Source organism: Phyllosticta citribraziliensis, assembly GCF_038025025.1.
Source record: "Phyllosticta citribraziliensis strain CPC 17464 chromosome Unknown J3D65scaffold_4, whole genome shotgun sequence".
Taxonomy (NCBI): domain Eukaryota; kingdom Fungi; phylum Ascomycota; class Dothideomycetes; order Botryosphaeriales; family Phyllostictaceae; genus Phyllosticta; species Phyllosticta citribraziliensis.
Genome location: NW_027117341.1, coordinates 200,574 through 225,040, shown reverse-complemented (window position 1 = coordinate 225,040; position 24,467 = coordinate 200,574). Strand labels below are relative to the sequence as shown.

Sequence of the window (24,467 nt, the reverse complement as noted above, 5' to 3'; positions counted from 1 at the left end):
GATGAAATAGATGTCTGTGCTCTTTTCCATAAATTGAGTGATTATGAAGCTCTCCATTCGAATTGTAGAAGGGTTGACGAAGCTGCTCGCTTCGATTCGGATCCCGAACCAACGGACGCTGTAGGCGTTTTGCGGGGGCCAACAGGGACTTGCCCGACTGTTCGTCATCGCATCGTACGACCCAGTAACGCTCGCGATCTCTTCGGAATGCAGAATCGTTTGGCATGCCGACCGGAAAAGCAACTTCAGCGAGGTGCCGTTTGTGAACTGAGATGCTGGCAGTCCCCAAAGCTTCGCCACCATTAAGAAGACGTGACCGGACGAGGGCAGCGAACGCCACAAGACGACCAAGGTCGAAGGATTCTGTTTGCGGCGTGCCGCGATTGGAGGGTTGCTTCGCGTGGATTTCCACTGAAACTCTCGGAATATCGCAGAGCGACAGTAAATGCTTCAGTCCAATACGAACATGTTTCAATGTCCATGGGTCAACATCCCGCCGCCCTTGGTTGAAGTCAGTGGACTCGGGGCGGTATTCGAAGCCCAATCTTCCAGGTCGAACGTCAAGTGGCCAACCTCTGACAATGATTGAAAGCTTTTTAAGCTTGAGTTGGTTCCGAAGAATGGCATAAAAACGCTCCACTTCTTCAAGAAGTGCAGCGTTCTGAAAAAAGGTGCGTAACCTTGGACGTCTGCGACTAATGTTTTCCAGGCCAAACCCGATCTTTATGTGCTTCATCCACCCGAGAACGCAGCTCGGTCGATCTTGAAGAAAGGCAAGAGCTGCTCTGATGTAAAAGTCCAGTTCGTCCCGACTCCCATCTTGTTCGATCCAATCAAAAAAGAAGGCATTCTTCGCGTAAAAGTACGACGCGGTCTCACTGTAAAGACATTTAGAAGTCTCCATGATAGCGAGGGACGGCGGATTGAGTAGTCCAGAAAAATCAAGTCCATAAGTGCCTTCTTGATGGGTGTCCTTAGATTGGAATGTTGAGCGACTGCACTTTGGTGGATACGGAGTGGCCATGCGCAACATGTTCGGATTGGCCGGTTGCCACATAACAGGGCGAATGCGGACGACCCCAACAAGAAGCAGGTGCTGATAGATCATTTCGCGCAATTCCAGCGGAAGTCTGAGCAACGCAGGCTGCTCTCTGACGGGAACAGAAGACTTGGAGCTGGTCAGGGGGGCTTTCGGGGAACTGGATCGAGCTTCGCCATGTTCGCTTTCACGAGAGTCTGCTTCCATTTTCAAACAATCCGGTGGAAGGATTCAAAAGCACTTTGATCGAATCCAGGCTAGAAGGGGGCCAGGAAAACCACCTGCGGCTGCAGGATTGTATTAGTAGTCGCGCATGTTTTGCGCAAACCTGCGTCGTTGTACCTAGAAACCCGTAGGCGATTTGCTGAAGTGCATGGAGATGCGATCACAAAGCAGGGAGTAGAAGACGCTGGACTTTTCTTGCATATATAATTTGGCACGGTTGCTACTGTACCAACAGCAGCAATCGCCAAACGTTTATGGTCGGTGGTGTAGTGGTAACATGTGCCGCGGCTACAGTCGCTCCCGCCGCAAGTCCTAGGTTCGATTCCTAGCCGATCTAAATAGACTGCAAACTTTTTGCAGGGCTGCTTTTTCTTTTGTCTTTGCATCTTAAGAGTGGTAGCGAAGCACGGTCATTGTTGAATGACGGCATGGAACCGGCGAGCGAGAGGAGCGTTGGGACGAATGTCAGACATGAATTGATCCTGTGAGTAAGAACCAGTGGTGGTCAAGCAGTGTGTTTCCCAATCGACAGACAGATTTTGAGTTTTGAAAATCCAGCTTGGTAGGATGCAGGTCGAAAAAATGCTTCAAATGGGCCTTCGGTGACATCAGAGGACGGTGAAGACACGGCGTTGTCAGCAAATTCAACTTTTTCCAGTTTTCAAAGGCTCCAGCTGTCGAAAGATGCAAGTTTCAAGTGATGATGCTTGTACACTTCCGGGGATGGCGCAGAATTGTCATGTATCTTCTTTGCCGGCGGCGGCTTGAACCTTGAGGGCAAAGGAGCCTTGCGAGCATGTCGCCATCAGAGCTCTGTCGCCGTTGTCGGCTTCACGAGAGAAAGGACGAGAAAAATGCTCTCAGCGTGCAAAGGAGAGGACGGGTGTTTAGTGTTGGGTGTTGATGTCAACAAGAGGCGGAACGGAGAATCGAAGGAGCGAAGGGCGAGCAGGGATCGTGTTGCAGCCAATAAAATCCAACCTCCCGCCTGCCCGTGCATCTGCAACACCACAACCCGGACCGGAGACAACCCAAGAGCCTCCACAGCTGCCCCGGAGGCTCTGATCAACACTTCCCACGCTCTCTCTCCACATACTCGGCCATGGTTCCCGCGCCCCCGTCGCTGACGGCGCCAAATGGCCATCCGGTCCCTCATCCGTCCTTCATCGAGGTCGCCAAGCCCTACATCTTCCAGCAAAAGATTGAGCACTACCTGGCCATCATTGGCATGACCGAGGCCAAAGAAGATGGAATCAGACTACAAGGCGTCAAACTCATCGACGACGTACGAAAAGCGCTCCAGCTGTGAGTCTCAATCACCGACTTGTTTCGAACTCGGCCTTGTCATCTGACTCTCTGCAGCCCGGTGCGGACCTTTAACACAGCATGCGTCTACTACCACAAGTTCCGTCTGCTTCACTCGGACAGCGAGTACAATCTGCATGTACGTCTGTTTGTGCGTTTGCTCCGACTGATGTGATTCTGACGGCCTCACAGGAAGCCTCGCTAGCGGCCCTGTTCACGGCATGCAAGATCGAAGACACCCTCAAAAAGTCAAAGGAAATCATTTGCGCGTCCTTCAATCTCAAGCTCTCCCCCTCTGAGCATCTTTCACCAGACGATCCCGTGAGTGTCGCATGCTGCTCGAACCTGCTGCCCCGCCTACTAACTTATGCCCCCACAGCAACTGGAGCAGCCTTCCAAAGTCATCATCGGACTCGAGCGCCTGATGCTCGAGGCGGCCGGCTTTGACTTTCGAAATCGGCAGCCGCAGAAGCTCGTCATCAAGCTGACGCGGAAATGTGCATTCGCAAAGGAGAATGTGGGTCGCACGGCCTACCTCATGTCTCTAGATCTGTACCGGACATTTGCGCCGCTCAAACAGACCACGCCTGCCATGGCCATTGCCTGTGTCGAGCTGGCGGCGCGACTACACGACGCAAACATGACCTTTATCACTGAAGAACACCTAGGCTACTCGCGCTGGCATGTCACGCGCGCTGAAGTGATGGGTGCGCCCTCCCCCACTGCTCGCAACGCTTGTCTTGCTAACAAACATCTGCCGCTCAGAAACCATGCTCGACCTTCTCGACCTCTACACGCACCACCGCGTCAACAGCCTCATCGGCCCCAACTACCTGCTCGACACATACATCAACGTGCGCATCGTGCTCAACCAAGAAGCCAGCGCCAAGCACCTGCCGCGCTTCACGCCCACGCCGAGCCCCGCCTCTCCCAAGCCCGCAAACGACACCGCCGCCGACAAGAACGACGGGGTCAGCAAATCCGCCAAAGCGAACGCGACCAACGGAGCGAACAAGAACGCGTCGAGCACAAACGGCGCCAACACGCCCTCGTCGATCGCCGACAACAGGGCGGAATCTGTGCCGCCCGTTCCAGCGTCTGGCGCCGGTGCTGGCATCGGCCAGCGCGGCCTCGGCGGCACGGTGCGCTTCATGCTGGACCCGGGACGCGCGAGGGACGAGCAGAGGACGGTGGGATCATACTTCAAGGACGAGGAGGAGGAGTACGAGATTGAGGTCGAGGTGGGAGTTGGCAGCGAGAGAGGCGGTGGCAGAGGAGAGCGCGGCCGTGGGAGGTGAGGAGCGCAGCATGCGGTTTGCAGCCCTGATATTGGATCTGCAGTGGATGCGTCGAAACGTTGGAGAGACGGTACGAGAAGATGAGCAGACGTGGAAGAGAAGGCATCTATCAATGATAGGACAGCCACGGATACCGGAAAGGCCTTGCGCCGCTGTCAGCCTGCCGTGCGGCTCTCCTTTCACCTGAGCCGGAACTTGTCGCGCCTGGGTACCGTCACAGCGCTTGCATGCTTGCTGCTGGTTTGCCTTTCTCTCGGAGCGCGTTGGCAAACGCGTCGACCGCCCTCTTCTGCGACTACACCTCAATCACATCGCCGTAACCACGCACCCTCGCCTCAGAGCATCCCTGGCTGCGCCTCCTTGCCCGCTGCTACACGACTACGGCAGTTATCCGAGTCTACGCTGCACTCGATACTCGACATTCGACGTCCCACGACCTCAATCAAACCAGACGAACAAGGCTGCCAGCCAGCAGCGCCGCCGCGTCCCTAGCACTCGACCCAGAGCCAGGAACTGCATCCATCCGATCGTGCGTCGACGCTCGCTGAGCCTCTTCTCGCCCAACACCGCACCAGCTGACTGACCGAAGGGATGGATGGAGATCGGACTGCTGCAGAAAAGGCACGCAGGACGTGGAGGACGTGGACGAGCGAAGGGAGCGAGCGAGGGAGGCGCAGCGAGAAGAGCACGGCTAAGGCAGCTATAGCTATGTAAGGTAGCTTCGTCTTGGCCAGCAAACGCAGGCGGCGAGGGGAGACGACACGACGACGGCTGTGGATGGCCATGGGATGATGGGTGGCTGGCTCTGCGGCAGTGGTCGGTGGCATGCAAAAGAAGCACAATAATCGCGAGGCATAGCATAGACACACGACCCAACGCGTCGATGGCAATTTCAGAAATTTTTCCATTTTGTCAAAATACGTACCGTACCTACAGTAGAGGAAGAGGGCAAGCAAGCAAGCATCGTGCGTGCCTCTTCTGTGACGGCAACGGCAACGGCAAGTCGCCCGCCCGCCCGCCCCACCCGCAAATGCGCCAAACACGCCAGTATGCCCCCCGTCCGTCCAGCCAGCCATGCTTTGTACAAACAACAACGAGAAAGTTTCCTCCTCTCCTCTCCTCTCTACTCACTCAACCCATCACTCCCAGCTATCAATCTTCATGGTGCCCTTCTCCGCAAGGTTCTTGTGCATGTTGAACGCCTGCCACAGCAAATGCGGCTCATGGCCCATGCCCTTGCGGAGGCACTCATACTCGGCGCGCTCAAAGTAGTCGAGCAGGATGGGGCGGTAGTCCGGATGCGCGCACTTGTCGATGATGACGCGGGCGCGCTCGCGCGGGCACAGGCCGCGCACGTCGGCGAGCCCTTGCTCCGTCACGACGACGTCGAGGTCGTGCTCGGTCTGGTCGACGTGCGTGCACATGGGCACGATGCACGACACGCCCGTGGGGTCGGTCTTGGAGGGCCGCGTCGACGGCGTGTGCATGATGCTGTATTTGGACGACCGCAAAAAGTCGGCCGAGCCGCCCAGCCCGTTCAGCATGCGCGAGCCCATGACGCACGTGCTGTTGGCGTGCGCGTAGATGTCGACTTCGACGGGCGTGTTCATGCCGATGACGCCCAGCCGCCGGATGATTTCGGGCGAGTTGGACACTTGCTGCGAGCGCAGCAGCAGCTTGGGCGAGTACTCTTGCCAGCCGTCGTAGAAGCGCTTGAAGCCGTCGGGCGAGAAGCGGATGCTGGTGGCCGTCGCGAAGTCGAGGTTGCCGCTGTCGAAAAGGTCGAGGAACGAGTCTTGGAGGACTTCGGTCCAGACTTTGAGGTTCTTGAAGTCGGCGCCGCCCTTCTGTTGGCGATTGTTAGCATGCGGTGTCGTGTGTCAGGGGTAGCGGCACAAACCGAGAGGCCGCCGACAACGGCGTTGGCAATGTTGCCAATGCCGCTCTGGATGGGGAGCAGGTTCTGCGGCAGACGGCCGTGGTTAACCTCGTGCTTGAGGAACTCAATCAGGTTGGAGGCAATCTTCTGCGACGTCTCGTCCTCGGGCGAGTTGGGCTGCGTCTGGTCCGGGTAGTCGGACTCGACGACGGCGACGACCTTCTCCGGGTCGACGGGGATGTACGGCGTGCCGATGCGGTCCTCGGGCGCCATGATGAGGTACGGCTTGCGGTTCGGCGGCAGGTCGGTCATGGTGATGTCGTGGAGCCCTTCGAACGAGGGCGCCGCCGTGTTGACCTCGATGACGACCTTGTCGGCCATCTGGATGAGCTCCGGGCTGGCGCCCACCGACGCGCCGGGGATGATGCCGCCCTCCTCGGTGATGGCGCTCGCCTCGATGATGGCCACGTCGATCTTGTTGTTGGGCCGGTCCCGCGTGTACCACCCGTACATGAGGTCGACGGGGAACATGGACAGGTGCTTGTCGAAGAACTTGATGTTGCCGTTGTTGATGCCCTTGGCAATCTCCTTGCCGACCTGATGCGGCGACCGGCGCTCAATCATGTTGAGGCGCGCCCAGCGGTTCTCCGTCTCGGCGCCCGACGACGCGCCCACAAACAGGTTGTACTTGAGCTTGCCCTCCAGTCCATTATTCTCGACGTAATCGGCGAGAGCGGTGGGAACTTTTCTGCGGACGTCTGTGAGTCACTGCGTGCCATTGGAGGCCAGGAGAAGGCTTACTTGGGGTATCCGACACCCGTGAATCCGGACCAGCCGATGTACGAGTTGTGCGGAAACAGGTCAATCAGATTTTCGGCCTTGGTGAGCTTGTTGAGGTACGACGGCCTCCGGACTCTGCTCCTCAGAAGCGCAGACGCGGCCATGGTTGCGACGGGAGGTAAGCTACGCGCACGCGAGCCGTCGGGTAGAGTGGAGAGGGGAGGTGTGGGAAAATAAAATAAAAAAGGGACAGAGAGGGTCGTGGAGAAGAAGACGGGGAGGGGTGGTACAAAAGAGCTATGACGGTGGGCTCGGCCGGCTTAATGGAAGACGCGGAGCGGTGGAGCTGGGGCCCAGATTGCCTTGTGCTGGTCTGGGGGAGCCCGGCAAGGGTGCGTGGGCCGTGAAGGCTCCGAGAGTCGACACAGGAAGAAGGTCGATGGTGGTGCATCCAGGGAGTGGTGTGGGATGATGCCGTGACGTCAGCGCTGCATTTCCGCTTTACAACACGCCCAGTCAGCACCACCGCCTTTCCATACCGCAAAACACTCGCATCCCGCCAATCAACGGCATACTAATCACTCGCAAGCAGCGCCATACGTCAAGCTTAGCAACGACAGCGCTGCCACTGGCCTTGCGTAATGATATGCGCTGCATCTGTGATCGTCGGCTCCCCCCCGAGCGGTCTCCGCGCGGGCCCGAGGTTCGACTGTCGTTTCGCCCGGACCGGAGGAGCAGACAGACAGGGGTCGCTTGCATTCCACTGTCCACACGTCTGTCTGCCCTCATCTGGCGGTACGGCTGCTGGACGGCAGCCAGTAGGGACGGCTCTTTCAGGGGCTGGAGAGACTCGTCCGTGGCCCAGCAGGCATTCTATCTGGCGGTAGACACGGGACTTCACGTCTACAGCAAGCAAAGCAAAGCAAAGCATGCCCAGCAAGGTGCTCCAGTTGTAGCAATACTCCTTCCATAATCTATTCCCGGTTGCCGAAGCGGTGGTGCCCATCCCAACCCCAACCCCCTGCCGTGCCCACCAACCCCTCACCCGCGTACCCCTGTCTAACCGCGCCTCCACTCCACAGTCCACCTCGTCCACCAGGCAGACTCGAGGCGAGGCGCCCAGCCCAGCCCCAATCTCTCCCAGCCGTTCCCAAAACAGAACCGAACCGAAACCCTTGAGTAGAGACCAGAGCCCCAACAGGGCGGGCGATGCAGACGAAGCGGCCGGAGACCGTAGCGAAAGGTGATGAACGAGAGAGGCGAGAGTCAAGATCCAAAAGCCCGCCCACGCGCCGCCAAAAGGGAATCCAGCCAATTGATGGAAAGCAAGCCAGCCGCGCAAACGATCCCAGGGTAAGAAAGAGAAATAGAAGACGAAAAAAGATGAAAAGGATGAATGAATCCACGCGTCGAGGAAATGCTGATGCTTCGCTGTGCTTTGTGCTTTGTGCTTTTTGTGCTGCGGCGCTTGCTTGCTTGAGTGATTGCGGTTTGCTGATGCGAGTAATGCGGATGCAGTTCCATGTTGATTTTGTACGTGTGCCACACAGCCCGTCTGCTCCAGGGGAAGCGCACGTGGGCAGACGCGCTTCTGTCTAGCACTGTTGGTCCTGGACTCTTCATGAGAGTGCCAGGTTGCGGGCTCCAGCTCGCCCCGTGTCTCCTGACATGGTCCTCCCACGAGGTGAGCGGCGCCGAGTTGGAGGGCAGACCAGACGAGCTGGGGAGCGCGGACAGCAGGGATGGAGTCAGTTGAGACTGTCAGAGAGTAGTGACGCTGCTTCTCCATTCTCCCTTGCCCGCCTCCCCGGTCAACGTATGACACCCAGGCGGTGCGGTACGGACGGGAGCGGTCCGGTCCGTCTGGTCTTGGGTCTTCCCTTGCCACTTGGCAGAAGATCTGGCCATCTGACGCGACCTACCCACTACTCGCGCTGGCACTATCCGCGCGTCCGTTCACCTGGAGAGGAGCCGGTACCGGGGTATGAGCTGTGGGTTGGGCCGGGATGGCGCTCCCTTTCTTGTCTGCTGTCGCAGATCCGACGACGCTCGCCCAATCCTTGGCGACCTCTTCTTCTTCTCTCCTTCTTTCCGCCTTTGCGTCTGCCCGCTCGTTTTGTTGCCCGTCTCTCCCCGTGATCTCTTGGCTTCTCTTGCTTCCGTTCACTTTCACGTCGTCCCCAGGCTCCATCTCCATCGCCATGTCGACGTCCACGCCAGCTCCTGCTTTGCCGTACGCTTCGCCTTCAACCGCACCATAGCCACTTCCTCTCCCTCTCCTGGCTTCATCAAAAGCTACGCGCTTGACTGCCGATCCACCGGCGGCCTCAGGCCGAAGCGCACTCATACCACCGAGATTCTGCTGCTGAGCAAAATGCGCCGAGTTGTTCGGACTGCTCATGAAGAGCAAGCTATCTACCGCATCCATTTCCGCCTGCTGGCTCGGCATGCGGAGGATGCCAGCAGGGCGTGGCTGCAACTGGCCTTGGCGAGGCGTCGGGGTGTGAGTCTGATTGGGCTGAGGGTAGGGAGAGTGCGAGTGGTTTCGCTGATGTGCACGTGACGGGCCCTGGAACTTGCCGGTGGGCGTGGTTGGGTAGGCTGCTGGGTGCGGCTGCGGTCTTTGCTGGGATGTGCCGAGTTTTGGAGGCGGACGGTTCGACGTGGAGCGGCGGTGGCGCTTGGGAGAAATGTCGACTGAAGGTGCAAGCGACGGAGTTGAGGAATCGTTGCTTGATGAAGTCGTCGGACGCGTCTTGTCGTTGCGGGATGCTGAGTCTGCAATGCGCCGTCAGCACATTGTCAGCATGCCAACGATTGAGTCACTTACTGGGGAAACTGGCGGAATATGAACGCGAGATGTTGTTGAGGGGGCTCCCGTGACCAGGAGAGGCCGCGTACGCTTCAGGGGCAGAATGGGCGCTCTGCCTCCTGGAATCGGCACCCCGCGGCGACGCGATGGTCCTCGCAAACGTGGGCGTCTGGACGGCGGGCGAGTTTCTCTGCGAGGCGACCGTCTCGAGCTCGTCAAACGACTTTTGCTCCCAGCCGTTCTGGACCTTTATCATGGCGTACGAAAGACGCGTCTTGAGTTCGGCAGACAACTGCAACGACGTGTCAATTGAGCCAAAAAGACGCGTCGACGCAGGCTTCCTACCTTGCCAATCCTGCTCAGGCCGGACTCGGTGCTGGTGTTTCTCGAGTGGGCGGCGCTCGACGCGCCCGTCTCGGTGCCCCCGTAGGCGCTGGTCGGCGGCTTGATGAGGCCGCTGGCGGTCCGCTTCGCGCCGCGCGACGTGGGCGGCGTGTCGATGGCCATGGGACTTCCGGCGGCGCTCCGCGGCGAAGAATCATGCTGGAGGGTGGTTTGTTTTCGGGGCGTTATGCAGGTGTCGAGCGCGCCGGGTCTCTGCACGGGCGCGCTTGCGCCAAGGGTGGCGACGACGGGCTTGGATGGGTCAATTTGGGTAGACACGTTGGAGGTGGCCGGGCTCGTTGATTCGGTTTCTGGAATGGAGTCGGTCGACACGTTGGACTGCGATGACAGCAGACGTGGCGCAGCGCTGGTGGTGCTCGAGGCGGATAGTTGGCTCTCTTGCGACGCGCTCGGGTGGCTCGTGCCGGCTGCGACGCGTTAGCTCGACGCGATGGACAGAAAACCAAAAGCGCTGGGGGGGGCATACCGATAGTCTTGTAAGTTGCGGGGTGATGGGGCGACGACACGGAGGGAGCTCGTGCAGCCAAGCTCACTGCAGGGCGTACGGATACCGGTGGCAGCGGAGGGGGAGGTGACGCGGCGGCGACGTGGTGGGCGGCGGCGCGCTCAAACTCGAGCGAGGCCACAGTCTCCATGGCGGCAGTGAGGTGGGATGGGGTTGAATGGATGGGCAGGGTAAGAGTCGCGGTCGCGGTCGCGGGCGCGGGCGCGGGTCAACAAGGTGCAGTGCAGCCAAGCAGGTTGAGCGGTGGATTTGGCGTCTTGTGACGGTGAGGTGGGCGGCGGGAAGCGCGCGCGTGCACTTGGACCTGAGGTGGGCTCCCTGTGCGCACCTCAGCGGAGCTGGTGAGGTGCGAAGAGAAGACCGATGGGACCGACCTGGACACGCTCACGTCCTTGCGGGCGGGTCGGGCCAGCTGCGAGGGTTGAACATGCGGGGATGCGCCGAATTGATTGATTGATTGATTGATGGATGGATGGATGCAACCGGCCGTCGACGACGAGGGACAAAGACAGACTCGACGTCTCGTCGCCGCCACGAAGTCAGCTGATGCGACTCTTACACGGGGCGTTAGGTTGGGACTCTCAACTGCATCTCTATACTGTAACTACTGACATGTTTTGGCCCCTTCATGCACGCGCCCAACGCCGGGAAATGCCTGCAGCTGTCTCCGCCCGCTGTCGAGAACGAGCTCCTCACCTCTCGCCTCTCGCCGCTCGACCGCTCGACCGCCCCCGGATCGACAGACGTGAAGAAACAACTGAAACGCGCAAAACAAATATACATCAGGACATTCAATGCCTGCCCCTTTTCCCACCCCTTCCTCCGCCTCCATCCTCAGGCTTGCGCTTCTTGCCCTCGCGCGCCCAATAGTCGGCCTTTTCGCGCTTCTCCCGCTCCGCCCGCTTCTCTTCGTTCTCCGCCACCTTCTTGCGGTATCCTTCCCGCCGCTTCTCCTGCGCCGCATGTCGCTTGGCCACCTTTTCGTTGCGCAGCGTCATGACCTTCTGCATCAGGTCGCGCGCCGTCTTCTCCTCCTTGCCCGCCACCACCGCCCTCTTCTGGAGGTATGTTTCCTTCTTCTGCTTGCCCATCCGCACCGGCTGCGAGCTGAACGGCAGCTCCGCCGCCAGCTTCTTGGGCACTCGCAGCGGGTTGAAATGCCGCTCTTGGCGATCCACTGGCCGGTACGCCGAGTTCTTGTCCAGCGGTGTCGGAATCCCCTGATCGCGCCGCACCTCTCCCGTCAGCCGCATGCCCTTCCACTCGCCGTCCTCGCCCTTCTCTGCTTGTCCAGCCATGTCGAGCAGGTTGGTCACCGGATTGTAGAATCGGTGCGGCTTGATTGGGTACCACGCTCGCAAAAACACAATGTCGCTCATGAGGATCTTGTCTTCGAATGTGGCGCGGAAGTGGCCCTCGGGCTTGCTGAGCGCCTTTTTGATCTGACCCCGGACTCCAGACACTGTGCGGATGCTGGCTCCCTCAAACTTGGCAATCTCCAGAGTCGTGCTGAACATGTCCTTGATGAAGGCCGTGTTCTTGAAAATCTTGTACGGGTGACCCGTGAGCTTGAGCTTCTTGACAATCTCCACGCTCTCGTCAACGTTCAAAACCACTCCGGTGGCTGAAATGCGGAAACCAGGGTTCTTGTTGGAAAATGACTGGACGCAGCAGAAGCCAGTGTTGGGTGCAATCAGCGGTCCCCAGAAGGTGCCGAAGCAATGCATGTGCTCAGGAGTATACTTGAGCATGCGGTTTCGCGTTCGGGAGTCCGAAATGCTGTACACTGGTGTCGACTGGAATCTCCGCCAGCCGAGGGAGAAGATGAGGGGGTCGTTGGTCTTGAGAATCTTCTTGTGCCACCGGTGACGCTTGATACGCACTTGCACAAAGCCAAAGCGCTGTTCCGTAGGTGTGAGGCCGCCGACAATGATGGGAAAGCGAGGGTTGAAGTTTGCCGAAAACTCGTAAGGGACCTCCTCGAGCACGATGCGTGCATAGGTGCCAGCCTTGTAGCCTTCGACCCGGACGCGAGACTGGTCGTCCAGTTGGTCAAACTCGGCGCGGTTGATGTCCAGCTGCTTCTGGATGGCCGCCTTTTGCGCATCGTACCAGTCGTCCTCGCCAAACTCTTGCTCCTCTGCCTTGTCCCCTCCCTTGTTCTGGCCAAAGCCATCGCGGTCTTCTTCTTCGAACCGAAGCCTGAGCTCTTCCTTTTTCCGAGCGTTCTTCTCTCGCTCTGCTTCCAGCTTGCCTTCTTCGTCTGCATCTTCCTCTTCCTCATCTCCGCCGTGCTTCTCCCCGGTTTCGAGATCCTCAAACTCGCCGTCGCCCTCGTCGTCTTCATCCTCGTCCTCCCCATCAAAGCCGTCAAATTCTTCATCAGAGCCTGCTTCGCCATCTTGGCCCTTGAGGAGGCTTGACGATGCGAATCGGCGACGAAGCGCTTCGAGGTTCTCTTCGTCCTTCCACTTTTGCTCGAGAGCCTCGTAGTCGTACTGAGGAATCGGACGGTCTTCTTGCTCTTCCTCTGCTTCATTCGCAACCTTTTTGAAAAGCTCGTCGTCCTCCTCCTCATCCTCATCCTCGTGCTCCTCATTGTCCTCGCCTCGCCATGTTCGCAAGACTTCGGATGGAGCCAGGTCGTCATTGTAAATTAAGCGGGCGAGTTCTGCGGTCCGGTATGGTCGCTTGCGGCCGTGCAATTTTCTTGCATGGTCAGCGAGGTTGTCTTTCCATCTCACTTCGCCGTCTTCGTCTTCGTCCTCGGAATCAAAGTCTTCGCCGTCCTCGAGCTCCTGGTCGTCCACTGATGACATGGAACCCAGATCCGAGTCGCTGTCGGCAAAAGCAATGTCGTCGGTGCCGTTGGCTGTTTTTTCGTCGTCCTTTTTGAACATGCGACCTAGCCGTGCCTCTGATATGCCTTCGCCCTCGACGTAGCCATTATCATCCTCGTCGTCCTCTTCTGGTGCTTCCTCCTCTTCATCATCGCTGCCCAGATCTTCATCGTCGTCGTCCACTTCTTCCACCTTGCTGGCCAATCGTGCCTGACGCTGGGTTTTCCTTCCCGTGTCGTTTGTGTCGTCTTGGGCAGCTCTGTCAACAACCTCGCCATTGCTAAACAGCTTCAGCCCCTTTTCTGCTTCGCCGAGCAGTTTTCTCTCGCCTTGCAGGCCGATGACCATCTGCTCTCCCAGACCCTTGTCCTCGATATTGTCGTCTGGGTCAAAAGTTCTGTTTTTCACGTCGATGTAGACGGCGTCCTTGTCGACCAACACGCCACCGACGTCTGACATGGGTGCAAAAAGAAGCTTTTGCTTTTCTCCCAGTCTTCGCCGATGCGTCTTGCCGGATACTTTCGCCATTTGTTGGTCCTGGTGGGGAGTCGGGCACGGGTCCGGCAGCTGCTCAATCATTGAGACTTTCAAATCGCCAACACCTGGCACGTGTACTTGTGCGCCTTGTGCTGGAAAATTTGTCCCTCTTAGGTATCCGTAGAGCGCGACAGTCCTGTCGCACTTGGGGTTCTCCTCCATCGCAGTCGGCGGCGTAATGTCCAAGAAGCGATCGGCGATGCAGTAGGGGTGCGAATTGCGCCAGACGAGCGGACGAGGGTTTTTCATGACAGACAAGAATCTCGACAAGTTCAGGACCTCGCGATCAGGGTATCGGCCGTTCATGACCCCGGAAAGATAGAACAGTTTGGCGCCCTGGTACAGCTCGCTCCAGAACCTGTGCTTCAACCTCTTCTTTTGGATTTTGAGCGTGCTTTGCTTCTTGAACAGATCCAAATGTGTCAGGATGCCAAAGACGTTGCCCGGCATTCCCGTTGAGCTCAGCACGTTCAAAAACTCCATTGTCTCCATCTCGAAGCCGTAGTTGCCGTCAATCATGAGCAGAACAATGTCGACGACCTTGGCGATGTCAATCATGGCGGCGAGCGAGTCGGCGGGAGTCTCGATAAAGGTAAGACGGCGGCGCTTGGAGGTGACGACGGTGAGAGGACCGGCCGGTTGCGAAATGGTTTGCTTGGTGTAGCGGCGGATGAGGGACTTGATGAGTGTGGTTTTGCCGACCTAATATCGTAAGCATATGGGCAGAACTCGAGCTGTGATGTCCATACTCCAGGAGGTCCAACGACGGCGACGACAAGAGGTGGCGCTTCCTCTGGCAAGCGGTCCACCAGAGGGACGTGGAGACGCTTTTCCTTGACCTGAGAAGTGTCAGTATGGCCCTCAATCTCCACCAGTATGCGCCAGACGTACATCGTGAGAGCGCGCTGCCGTCCTCTGGAGGCGTCCGGGAGCAGCGTACGCAAAGGCCTTGGGGTTTGGTCCTAGAAATTTTGTAAGCGCTGGATCCACCACCGTCAAAAGCGATGCATACCGCCAGTGGCCTTCTTCTTCTCCTTGGCCGCGCGATGCGGCTTGTTTGTCTGCTCGGACATGGTGGTTGCGCGGCGGGCTGGCGCAAAGCAGTGTCGAGCTCAGCAGAGTTGAAATTTTGGATGTGAGAGCAAGGGTCGGATTTCCACGACGCGCTAAACTGACTCGTGTCCGCTTTATCGATAAGCGCGGCGAGTCGGGCCCGCCGACTGCTCCGCCCTCGCTGCGGCAACCACTTTGTCCTCTCAGCACTCCCCCGGTTGTCTCCCTCGATGCTAGAGGCCCTTTTGAGCTGCTCGGTGCAGTGAGTCAGATTGGTGATGATGGCGTCAGCGTCGCGGTTTTGCCGGGCGATTTTCCCAGATTCTGCGGTGCCAGTTGAAGCTGACCGCCACGTTATCATGGTGGGCTTTGCTGCCAACGCACGTCATCAAGCGCCGCCTTGCTACGGCTTTTGGGATGGAGGGGCTGGCTCATCACCTGCTACTTAAGCTTGCCGGCTCACCTGTCCCAGGTTCCTCTCTTCATCCCTCTCCAGTGATTCCTCTACCAACACCTCTTACCAAGTCCAACCCGTTTGTTGCCAGAATGCCCAACGTCAACGTATGATACCTCGAGGGTTGCCTGATGCGGGGTCCGTTGCTGATATCGTCCAGGTCACCCTGAAGGAAGGCGCCAGCCACGAGGAGCTTGAGAAGTAGGTCGAGTCCTGTTAAGACACAGCTCAAGTAACTGACACGATACAGGGCAAAGAAGACCGTCACGGACCAAGGCGGAAAGATCCTCACCGAGTTCAAGCTCATCAAGGGCTTCACGTACGTCGACCCCGCTCCAACCTTATCTACATTCCCCAGATCCAAGGCAGGATCGGAATGTCCGGACATCACACAGACGATGGCTTCGTATACGGACGTCGACTATGAATTGGGACTGAACATGTTCATGGGATGTGCAATGAACTCCAGGCTGACTGCTTCGACAGTGCCGAGCTGCCCGCGGACAATGTCTCCATCCTGTCCACCAACGACCACATCACCGTCGAGGAAGACGGCGTTGTCACGACCCAGTAGGTCGCCTAGACGGAGCGACATAGATGATGCTCGTGGGGAGGCTACACTCAAGCGATTAGATACCCCTTCAAGCACACGAATATCATGACTTTCGACTGCTGCCTGCCTCCGAAGACTGGTGACCGTATAGTGCTTGATTCTCCTGGAAATTGGGAACCATGGCTTGACCTTCCACTTGATCAAAAGCTTTTCTGCATTGACCAATCCGAAGACCTTCTTCACGGCGGTCTGAAGAAGAACCATTTAAGAATCGGGGACATCTTCCAGTCCTTGAACCCCTCGCTCCTGTCCAAACCAAACATTTCTCCTTCAGTTGGTTGTGATGATGATCTTTCAGTCCTCCTTAAATTGCTGGCGATTTCCTGCTTTTATCGTTGCCAAACTTCATGGTGACGGTTTGGGAATTCAAACGAAACAAAGGAAATCCGCGGAGAATTAAAACTCATGGAAGTATGAACAGTACTATGATGCTGCATGGTAGGAAATGAATCAGCTTCTCTTTGAGTCGTACAGGATTCATTGTTCATGAAGGGCCGTTGGGTTCCGCATTTTGCTTCAGTTCACCTCCCACGACCTGATTTTCAATGTGTCAACAAAATGAGTCGAACGATCTCTCAACTGCCATACCTTGATACCAGTGATGTCTCCGTAGTCATCGCTGACCCACATCAAAACCTCTCCTTTGTGCAAGTCGTAGTTGAATCTCGGATCGTTTGTGAAAATTTGAGCGAAGGACGGTATTGTGAACGAGTCTCCAGACGTCTTGGATGACTTTTCTTCCGCCCTGGAATTGAGGCTTCGGCGAGCCCAAAGTCGAGGTCCAAGGATGTCCCTTTCGTGCTGGAGATCGGACATACCGTCACTGTAAATACGATTTCTTTGCCAGCCGAAATAGGAGTGGTCCTTCCAGCTGCGGTTTGTGTTTGCCGTATAGGACGACAGCATATCGGAATACGATGCGACAGTGGGTTTTTTCTCCTTTGGAAAAGGTCCCAGTGGGACTTTGCGGTTGATACCATACTTCATCACTTCCTGCAATGGAACTTTGCTGCGTATCCCGTTTTTCGCCATCTCCTCGTATATTTCTTCGACCCTGACCCGTTCAACCGATTTTGAGAGGAAGAAGTCGACAACTCGATCAGTCCTGACATTTTCCAGGTCTGTAGGCCGGCTGACAGCCCCAACTTTCCTCCACCTGTAGGCGGTCCTCGGGATGCCGTGATCACCTGTAGCGATGTCTGCTCCCAACACCGCAGCAACCACCTCGTCACCAGGTCGGAACTCTTTTACCATATATTCTTTTATTTCCTTCAACAGTCTTTTTTGGACCACGGGTTTGATGGACTCCTTGGCCTCATTTAGCTCCTTTTGAAAAAACTCCGGATCTAGCAATTTTCGAAGCCTATTTTCGATGCGAAAATCCCGCTCACTGAACTTTCGAAAGTGCCGTAAACGTACAAAACCGAGCCTCAGAACTTTGCCACTTTTCTCAGGACCGTAGTGGCCACCTGTCGGGAGGTCAACGCTCAAGACGCCTTTGACGAGTAGCCAATGCTGAGTGCGTAGTTCTTTGGAAACCATCATGACGGAATCTTTTGGACCACGAAAGACACCCAGGCTTGGCTGCGTAAACGGAGTAGTATCAAAGCCAACGGCGAAATTGCGTCGAACCCACTCGTGCTCTAAGATGGTCCTTAAATCTTCGAGATCGACCCGTAGCATCAAGGCCATCGGGCGCGGTCGCTCTCCAAAAATATTTCTTAAATGATCCATCGCTGCTAAGGAGCGCGCTGCGACGTATCCACCAAAGCCAAAAAATAGTAGGTTCCACGAGACTACTGGCAGGATGGCTCCAGTCTCTAGGCAGGACTGTTGAGCATTGTCCTCTGCCGCAACCCAGTCGGATTTTGTGTTTGAAAAAACCAGTGGTTGGATCCTCATTCGCTCTTTGGGCGGTACTGGGTCGCTTGAAAGGTTTTTCCTGGAGGATGGCTTCTTCATGTCCATGGCTTCGTTCATGGAGTCCCAGAGCTTGGCCAATATCTGCTGGCTGTACATCCTTCTCCCGATGCCGAGAGAGCAGCGCGCTAGGCTGCCAAGTCGCTTCGGCATCAACATGATGGATCTGATCCAAGAAAAAAACGGGAAGGTGACAATGCAAGTTGTCCAACGTTGAGAATGGACGCGGCGCTTGACTAAATGATGTCCACGACCAACTTCCTTTCTGGAAGCTGCCCGCTTCGAATAGGGGATGCGCGTATCGACTCCCATTTAACTCAAAGTCCGCGAAGGTTATTGGCTTCGTTGAATCGTCAGTCACTTTCTTTTCGCTGGATGCTGCGCGTGGCTCTGCAGGACTTTCGCGGGCATTCTGGTTTCCGGGACGGTTGTCAGCTTCGATGTAAACGCGTAATGCAACTCCTGGGAGGGAAAGGGTGATTGGGAACACTTGTCTCGCCGTCTTGCCGCTGTAGATGGCCCCTAAGACTTTTCAGCAAAAGTCTTGGACACAACCTCCTGATCACTACACTTATGGACGCTCGAATGCTCCCTGTTAGTCTTCGGATATGGCGTTGGAACGCTCTCTCAGGTAGACGTCACAGTATATGACTGCTTCCTCAGACCAGGAAAATCTCGTGAAAGATTGGGTTGTATTTAATCGCGTCGCCCTCCCTGATTCCGTCCTGTAGCACGCGTGAGTGCTCCCCATCAGTCATCTGCTGAAGCAAATGAATGCTCCTTCAGACCAGGAACATCTCTTCAAATGTCGGATCGCTTTCCATCGCTTCTCCGTACATGATTCCATCGACGTAGCACGCGCCAACCAACTCATACTCTTTCCGCTCTTCGCAGCGAAGTCTGATGAGGAAGGGGAACTTGCAGCCCTTGAAGATGACGATCAAATCATCCTCTTGCACGGTCCTGTGTCCCAGGCCTGCCTTGCCGTCAGAAGTCACAAAGCCTTTATTGCCGTTGAGTTTCAAGCGCCTCCAGTATTCCCAAATCCCCTCCTTGGATGCTCCATCCGTTTTCTTTTCGCCGGTCACGGTCTGGAAGGCTTCTATCGTGCACCCAGGACTGCTGTTCGAGACCAAGGGGTACCGGCCATCCTGATCCCCTGCAATGGGAACGAGCCATAAATTCTGCTTCGACGACAAATTGCTCGCGGCACGCGCTGGGGAGTCTTCGTGTGATTTTGACAGGAGCTTTTCCATCAGTCGGATCCAGGATGTGAATTCCTCGACTTGTTCTCTGTCTTGAATTGGATCCTCGAGCTCCCAGGGGCTGGTCTCCGTTGAAGCGTTGTCTCCCATTGGAGGACTGGTTCCTAGCAAAGGGTTGATTTCAAGATTCGCTATCAGATCGACTGTGGATACCTTGATTCCTTCAAGTGGCAACTGGAGACCGTTGTCCATGTGACACTTTTCAGAACACCACTTCTCATTTCCCGATGCACAGGTATATAGTAGCCCAGCAGGATCGAACAAAGCCAGACCTTGCTCCACTCTAGTCCAATCGATGTACCACGAAGGCAAGTCTTCGGCTTCATCCAAATTAGGTTGGCGGTATGCGAGAATGCGTGGACCGTGTTCCTGAAACAAGTTGCGTGTGAGGCTGTTCAGAATATCAGAAAATCTTGTGTTCTTCGAGTAGTCGACATGGATTCGGTCTCGACTGCTTGGCCTGAAGAAGGCAAGGAATGCGTATACCCGATCTTTCTCATCAGACGCCTCGAACGCGTCATGGTCTAGTCTCATGAGGCATAAGAGTGCTTCCCAGAGAGTAAGGCCTGTTTCGTATAATTCTGGGAAGGCTTTCCGGGTGGACTCGTCGGATATCCCTTTGATGGCGAGCTCTTCCCCAAATGAACGACACATGATGTCCGGCACGCTCCGCTGGAATCTGACCCGGAATATCTCAAAGTGTTCAGCAGGCCCATACAAGGATTTAATACCAGAGAACGGTCCCTTCTTCCATGCCATCTGCTGTACGTGGGAGAAATAACTAATCGCTCCCATCACTTTCTCCCACGAAAAGAGGCGAGTGCCGCAAAGTATTGACACATATTTGGCGAGAGTGACCTCCTGGATAACCCATACACGGCGCCACCAAGCCCTTTTGAAGAGCCTTTGGGTTTGTGTACTGGGTGTCCATGTAGGATCGAGTATCTGTTTGAGCGCGTCGAGTAAACGATTACCCGGACTGTAATCAAACCCTCTGTTGCGTGAGAGAAAGAACAAATCCTCGGCTCTTCTCCGAAGACGGGTTTTCGCAAAAGGTACGTGTATACCAAGCCAGTACTCCCCAGTAGCAACCAAGCCATCAAGCACGCCAGAGCTCCCGTCCGCCTCTTCTCCTATCCAAGCAAACACCTCACTTGCTTCGCTATAAATCCTGCCCATGAGGGGCACCTGAAAGTTCTTTTCGTCCTCGTTCCTCTGATTGATGCAGATCGCGTCAATCCACAGAGGGCCTCCTTGCAGTTGCGGAATTTTTGAAAGTACTCCAAGTACGGCATACAGATTGGCCGTTATGCTCAGGTAGGAGGCATCCACGCGGATTCGAAAAGGAGTCTTCGGACTTCCCCAAGTGTACGACAAGGCGACATATTCCGGGTGGTCGTCGATGGAGATGTGCTCCAGATGGCCGGAAATTTGAGATTCTTCCTGGAGGTTGTCCTGTACAGAAGCACTGTTTGGCGGATTCTGATGTCTGTTTTTGTGGTATTTCTCCAGGTAGAAAAGGCGGATTTGTCTGTCCGGTTCTTTCAAACGTGCGTATTCGTATGGTCCAGGAGCTAGTGAATCGTATTCCCTGGAGAGATGATCAGTTTGAGAACTCAGAGTTGTTAATCGGTTTCGGCTCATGATTCGAGGAAACGGGTGAGTTTTGAGTGGGACGTGGGACTCGAACATTGTAACCCAAAGCCTTATCGCTGGAGGTCGAATTGCCTCTGATCTTTTCCCGCTGTCTCCAAGGGGCTCTGTGGTTGCCAGAGGAAAATTTCTGGCTGACATGAGGTGGGAGAAATACCTGCACCCGTCGCGAACAATTACACGAGACTGTGAGTGGGGCCAGCCTTGCCTTAGCCAACACGGTAATGCTGTGCAATCCCTGATTTTGCGACCGTGCAACGTGTGACAAGCGCCTGAATTTTGGAGTCATCGAGTACGAAGAGTCGCACTGACCGAGCCACACATTGCCGTCAGGTCAAGTATGACAGCGCCGATGTGTCCGCGGCGTCGAGGGACGACACGGCACAAAAGGACGAAAAGACAAAAGAAAAGGGTCATATCTCTCTGCCTAAACGCAACGAGCTGGCGAGCGAAAGCAGACCGCAAAGATGACCAGAAAACGGCACAATTCGACCAGCAAACGGAGAAGCAGTTTGAGGTATCAGCGACACTCCACTCGCTAAAGCGCATGAAGCTTTGGTAGTATATTACAGAGGCGACGATGTGGTCCGGGAAAGGCTATGGAGACCCCGCAGAGCCTCTCCCATTACCGCGTCAGCAAGACGATAAATGCTTCCTGCTGCTAAGATTTGCAGGCCACATTGCGACGTTGGTTCAACTCTTCGTAAAGGTCGTTCCAGACGGACATGAGGTCATGGAATGATAAGACAATGACAAGCCGGCGCAGTGGCGCGTGAGATGCTTTCATGCACACCGTCCTATACTGACCCAGTAGCCGTTAAATCCCGGCCCGCTTCAGGGTCTTCAGTCGTCGAACCAGCCAAATCCGTCTTCACTTCGGCAACAGTATCCTCTTGCGGTGACGGTTTCTTCGGCTTGCGTCTCTTTCCACCATACCAGCCTGGCCCTTTCTCGACGATCTGACAGTGCAAGCATTAGCAGAACGATCGGCAAGAACGACGAGTTGTGACGGTGGCAAACGTGTGAAATGTACCTTGATATTCCGAGCGATTCCGTAGTCGTCGCTCGCCCACATCATGACTTCGCTGTGCTCGGTCAAGTCGTAGTTGAAGCCTGGGCTGCACGTGAAGTTATTGAATGCAGGCGGTGTAGTGGCGCTCGCGTCGGCTTTTGGCTCTTTGCTGACTTTCGGCTCTGTTCTGACTTTCGGTTCTGTGCGGGGGATTGGCAACCCTTTCTCCATTATCTCGGTAGCCTCCTGGTAGCTGATGGAAGGTGGTGTCGAGGCGCTCGCGTCGTCTGTCGGCTCTGTATTGGTGATAGGCAATTCTTTCTCCACTGCATCGGTAGCCTCTTGGGACACATCCTTTGTTGGCATATTTGGAAGCACAGGTGGCCTTGGGACGTCTGACAGCGATTGTTCTTGCCGGTGGAAAGCCGGCAATCTCGATCCCGGTCCGTAAGGCCAGTACTTGCTCCTCTGCACTCGAGCTACATTTCTCGGCCATCCCAGCATATCATTGTCGACGACTTCGCGCCATGAACGGGCCTGAAATTGCAGACCGTATTCTGAGAGGAGCAATGGAGGGGACATGTCCATGGTTGGTCCAGCTTGTGAGACGTGACCCAGGTTTTTCTTGCAGTTTATCCCGTATTGGAATTGGCCTCCTCCCCGGGTCAGCTTGTCGATTTCCATATTGTTGATGAATGCAGCGCTCGTTGCTGAACTCCAGAAATCGACCACTCTTGCTTCGCGAGTTCTCATGGCACCATTGTTCCACCATTTGTACTTGTGTCTATACTGTCGCGAGCGACTACCGTCCAAATGGCGAAAGGTCAGATCTCTTGCCATGACTGTAGAGACTACGTTGTCTTCCGTATTGTGTCCTGTTTTCATGAAGTCGTCGATTTCTTTTTCCATCTTTGTCTTGCGGTTGTTTTCTCGATCTTCATCGAAAGCTGTCCAACGGTTCCCCAGCACAACCCGTTCCAGTCTCGCGGCGCAGAGTCTCAAGAGATCTCTCCGGTCTTGCTGCTCGTTTTGGCCTTGGATAGGGAGGTCGACGCTTAAAACACGATGAGATTGGCCAATACGTCTGCTTATCCAATTATCTGTGATTAAATCCGCAGACACCAAAAGAAGAGATGGCAAATCATCGAGCCCGACTTCAGCAGGAAATTTACCATTGAAAATGTTAGATTTGTCGTCAAAGCCCACCAAGAAGTTACGCTGGACCCAGGGATGGTTCATGATGCTTTGTAACGTCTGTGGGTTGACCTCATGCAATTTAACGGCCATGGAGGTTGGTTTCCACCCAAAGATTTCTTCCAATACATCCATGGCGGCAGTGGAGCGTGCTGGAATATACTGGCTGGGTCCAAACATGCGCAAATTCCATTGCACAACTGGCAGAACATCTCCAAATTTGAACTTGCGTTGGTTGGAATCGAGGCTCGTCGCATTTTCAGACTTGACCCATGCTTTTTCTGCGAGTGAAAAAACCAGCGGCTCGATTTTTTGCGGTGGTTCGAATTCCTGTTGGATGGACCACTGCTGGCTGCCCGGCGGTGCTTCATCAAGCTTGCCTGCTTTACGAAGCATATCTTTAAGCCACTCAGTTGCTTTTTCGGTACGTTCTCTGGCCAATTTGGAGCGTTGAGATCCCAATTCTGTGTCCTCAGGCAGATGCTGATCTCTGCACATCGATAAAGGTTGCTCTTGTACCGATGTATCTGGAGAAGACAATTTGCTCTCGGTGGATCCACTCGAAGATGCCAAAGGTTGCGAATGCTGATCATCCGTCTTCAGAGCGTGGGGAGGAACGGACTCAGTATTCGTCGCGTTTGGAACCTCTTGTTGTGAGTGAGTCCGTGTTCCAGACAGTCGGGATGCAAGCTCATCGTGGCCAGGTCCTTTACGGGGGCCAAACTCAGACTTAAAAAATGGGCGTGTCGCCGGTGACGGGAGGTTTGCTCGGGCAAGCATCTCCTCGACCCTTTTCTCAGCTACTTTGAACTGGTCCAGTTCTCGTTGGTTGAAATCATTGTTGCGGAAGGTCCATGGTCGGCTTCTTTCTGGGCTCCGTTCCATGTTCTCTTTGCGCATCTCTTGCAACCCTCTTAATTCGTCGTCGCGTCCCTCAAAGCGCTCTTTCGTAAATCTTTTGATCTCTTCTCTCGTGGATTCACCGCTGGAAGGCAGTGACAGGCGCTCAATCCGCTTCTGAATCAACGCCGACACTTCGACCAATTCGTCCAACGTCATTTCGTGCAGGGAGAGCTTGTCCGCTCCTTCGGAAGGTTGTTTAGGCGTGTCTAGCCGAGATTCATGATTGAGAGGCTCCAGCGGGCGTCTCGGTGCGTTGATCACCTCATCGCGCCCTTCTTTTGTCCATCTTGCTTCTTTGAAGCGTCTCTTGTTTTCTTCGGCAATCTGCTTCATCCAGTCGCGCGGTGATTTGTCGCCGAAATTTGCTGGCGACGACCTCAAAAATCGCCGGCCACATGTCTTTGGGAGGTGGGGCACACAGGGCCTTGACGGCCGAATTGGCTTTTTCAAAAGCATGGTGATGGTGTTTCTTCAAGAGTTGGCTTTGATACGCGAGATGAGGTCGGACAACGGGGATGGCGTTGATTTTCGGTTCACTTTAACGCGACATGTTCGGAACGGGCTGTTGGAGGGTGACCAAATGCATTGACGACTGAACAATCGAATGCCGAAAAGAGATCAAGCGATCGTCAGCAATTGGGCCGCAGGGAAGATGGTACCTATGAGAGCGCGGTGGTGGTTCGGAGAGGCCACGGCCAATTATTGTGTGGTGTTGAAGACACGGCAACGACTTTCATCCCACGCGTTTACCGCCGCGACACCGCTAGCTGTGCCG

The 24,467-nt window shown here is 55.6% G+C and overlaps 8 protein-coding genes and 1 non-coding gene across 9 annotated transcripts; 3 read left to right on the top strand and 6 right to left on the bottom strand.

The window, feature by feature from the left end:
- Positions 1-1,519: 1,519 nt before the first annotated feature.
- J3D65DRAFT_t52 lies at positions 1,520-1,601 on the top strand. Its single transcript has one exon. It is a non-coding gene; the product is annotated as a tRNA-Ser (tRNA).
- A 765-nt stretch (positions 1,602-2,366) lies between these two features.
- On the top strand, positions 2,367-3,867 carry J3D65DRAFT_666072 (cyclin; the record flags this gene model as incomplete). Its single annotated transcript, XM_066802889.1, has 5 exons — positions 2,367-2,569; positions 2,627-2,708; positions 2,762-2,890; positions 2,949-3,276; positions 3,335-3,867. The coding sequence occupies 5 exons, from the start codon at positions 2,367-2,369 to the stop codon at positions 3,865-3,867; spliced, it is 1,275 nt and encodes a 424-aa protein (XP_066656608.1).
- A 1,139-nt stretch (positions 3,868-5,006) lies between these two features.
- J3D65DRAFT_644932 (putative acetyl-CoA hydrolase Ach1) lies at positions 5,007-6,690 on the bottom strand (the record flags this gene model as incomplete). The annotated part of the gene is made up of 3 exons (XM_066802185.1): positions 5,007-5,714; positions 5,768-6,494; positions 6,548-6,690. 3 exons carry the CDS (start codon positions 6,688-6,690, stop codon positions 5,007-5,009), a joined length of 1,578 nt encoding a protein of 525 aa, XP_066656607.1.
- Positions 6,691-8,284: 1,594 nt separating this feature from the next.
- On the bottom strand, positions 8,285-10,837 carry J3D65DRAFT_276081 (uncharacterized protein). The gene is made up of 4 exons (XM_066795014.1): positions 10,210-10,837; positions 9,684-10,150; positions 9,357-9,630; positions 8,285-9,304 (listed from the first exon to the last, which is right to left on the bottom strand). Exons 1-4 carry the CDS (start codon positions 10,376-10,378, stop codon positions 8,445-8,447), a joined length of 1,770 nt encoding a protein of 589 aa, XP_066656606.1. The 5' UTR covers positions 10,379-10,837; the 3' UTR covers positions 8,285-8,444.
- On the bottom strand, positions 10,826-14,945 carry J3D65DRAFT_618268 (GTP binding protein Bms1). The gene is made up of 4 exons (XM_066799636.1): positions 14,638-14,945; positions 14,517-14,587; positions 14,375-14,464; positions 10,826-14,327 (listed from the first exon to the last, which is right to left on the bottom strand). Exons 1-4 carry the CDS (start codon positions 14,696-14,698, stop codon positions 11,040-11,042), a joined length of 3,510 nt encoding a protein of 1,169 aa, XP_066656605.1. The 5' UTR covers positions 14,699-14,945; the 3' UTR covers positions 10,826-11,039.
- A 260-nt stretch (positions 14,946-15,205) lies between these two features.
- Positions 15,206-15,711, top strand: J3D65DRAFT_618265 (uncharacterized protein). Its single transcript, XM_066799635.1, has 4 exons — positions 15,206-15,239; positions 15,293-15,333; positions 15,383-15,451; positions 15,619-15,711. The coding sequence occupies exons 1-4, from the start codon at positions 15,225-15,227 to the stop codon at positions 15,704-15,706; spliced, it is 213 nt and encodes a 70-aa protein (XP_066656604.1). The 5' UTR covers positions 15,206-15,224; the 3' UTR covers positions 15,707-15,711.
- Positions 15,712-16,028: 317 nt separating this feature from the next.
- Positions 16,029-18,212, bottom strand: J3D65DRAFT_276086 (uncharacterized protein). Its single transcript, XM_066795015.1, has one exon. The coding sequence runs from the start codon at positions 17,975-17,977 to the stop codon at positions 16,262-16,264; it is 1,716 nt and encodes a 571-aa protein (XP_066656603.1). The 5' UTR covers positions 17,978-18,212; the 3' UTR covers positions 16,029-16,261.
- J3D65DRAFT_276056 (heterokaryon incompatibility protein-domain-containing protein) lies at positions 18,213-20,824 on the bottom strand. Its single transcript, XM_066795012.1, has one exon. The coding sequence runs from the start codon at positions 20,722-20,724 to the stop codon at positions 18,448-18,450; it is 2,277 nt and encodes a 758-aa protein (XP_066656602.1). The 5' UTR covers positions 20,725-20,824; the 3' UTR covers positions 18,213-18,447.
- Positions 20,825-21,126: 302 nt separating this feature from the next.
- On the bottom strand, positions 21,127-24,399 carry J3D65DRAFT_276074 (uncharacterized protein). The gene is made up of 2 exons (XM_066795013.1): positions 21,617-24,399; positions 21,127-21,542 (listed from the first exon to the last, which is right to left on the bottom strand). Exons 1-2 carry the CDS (start codon positions 24,146-24,148, stop codon positions 21,381-21,383), a joined length of 2,694 nt encoding a protein of 897 aa, XP_066656601.1. The 5' UTR covers positions 24,149-24,399; the 3' UTR covers positions 21,127-21,380.
- Positions 24,400-24,467: the final 68 nt, after the last annotated feature.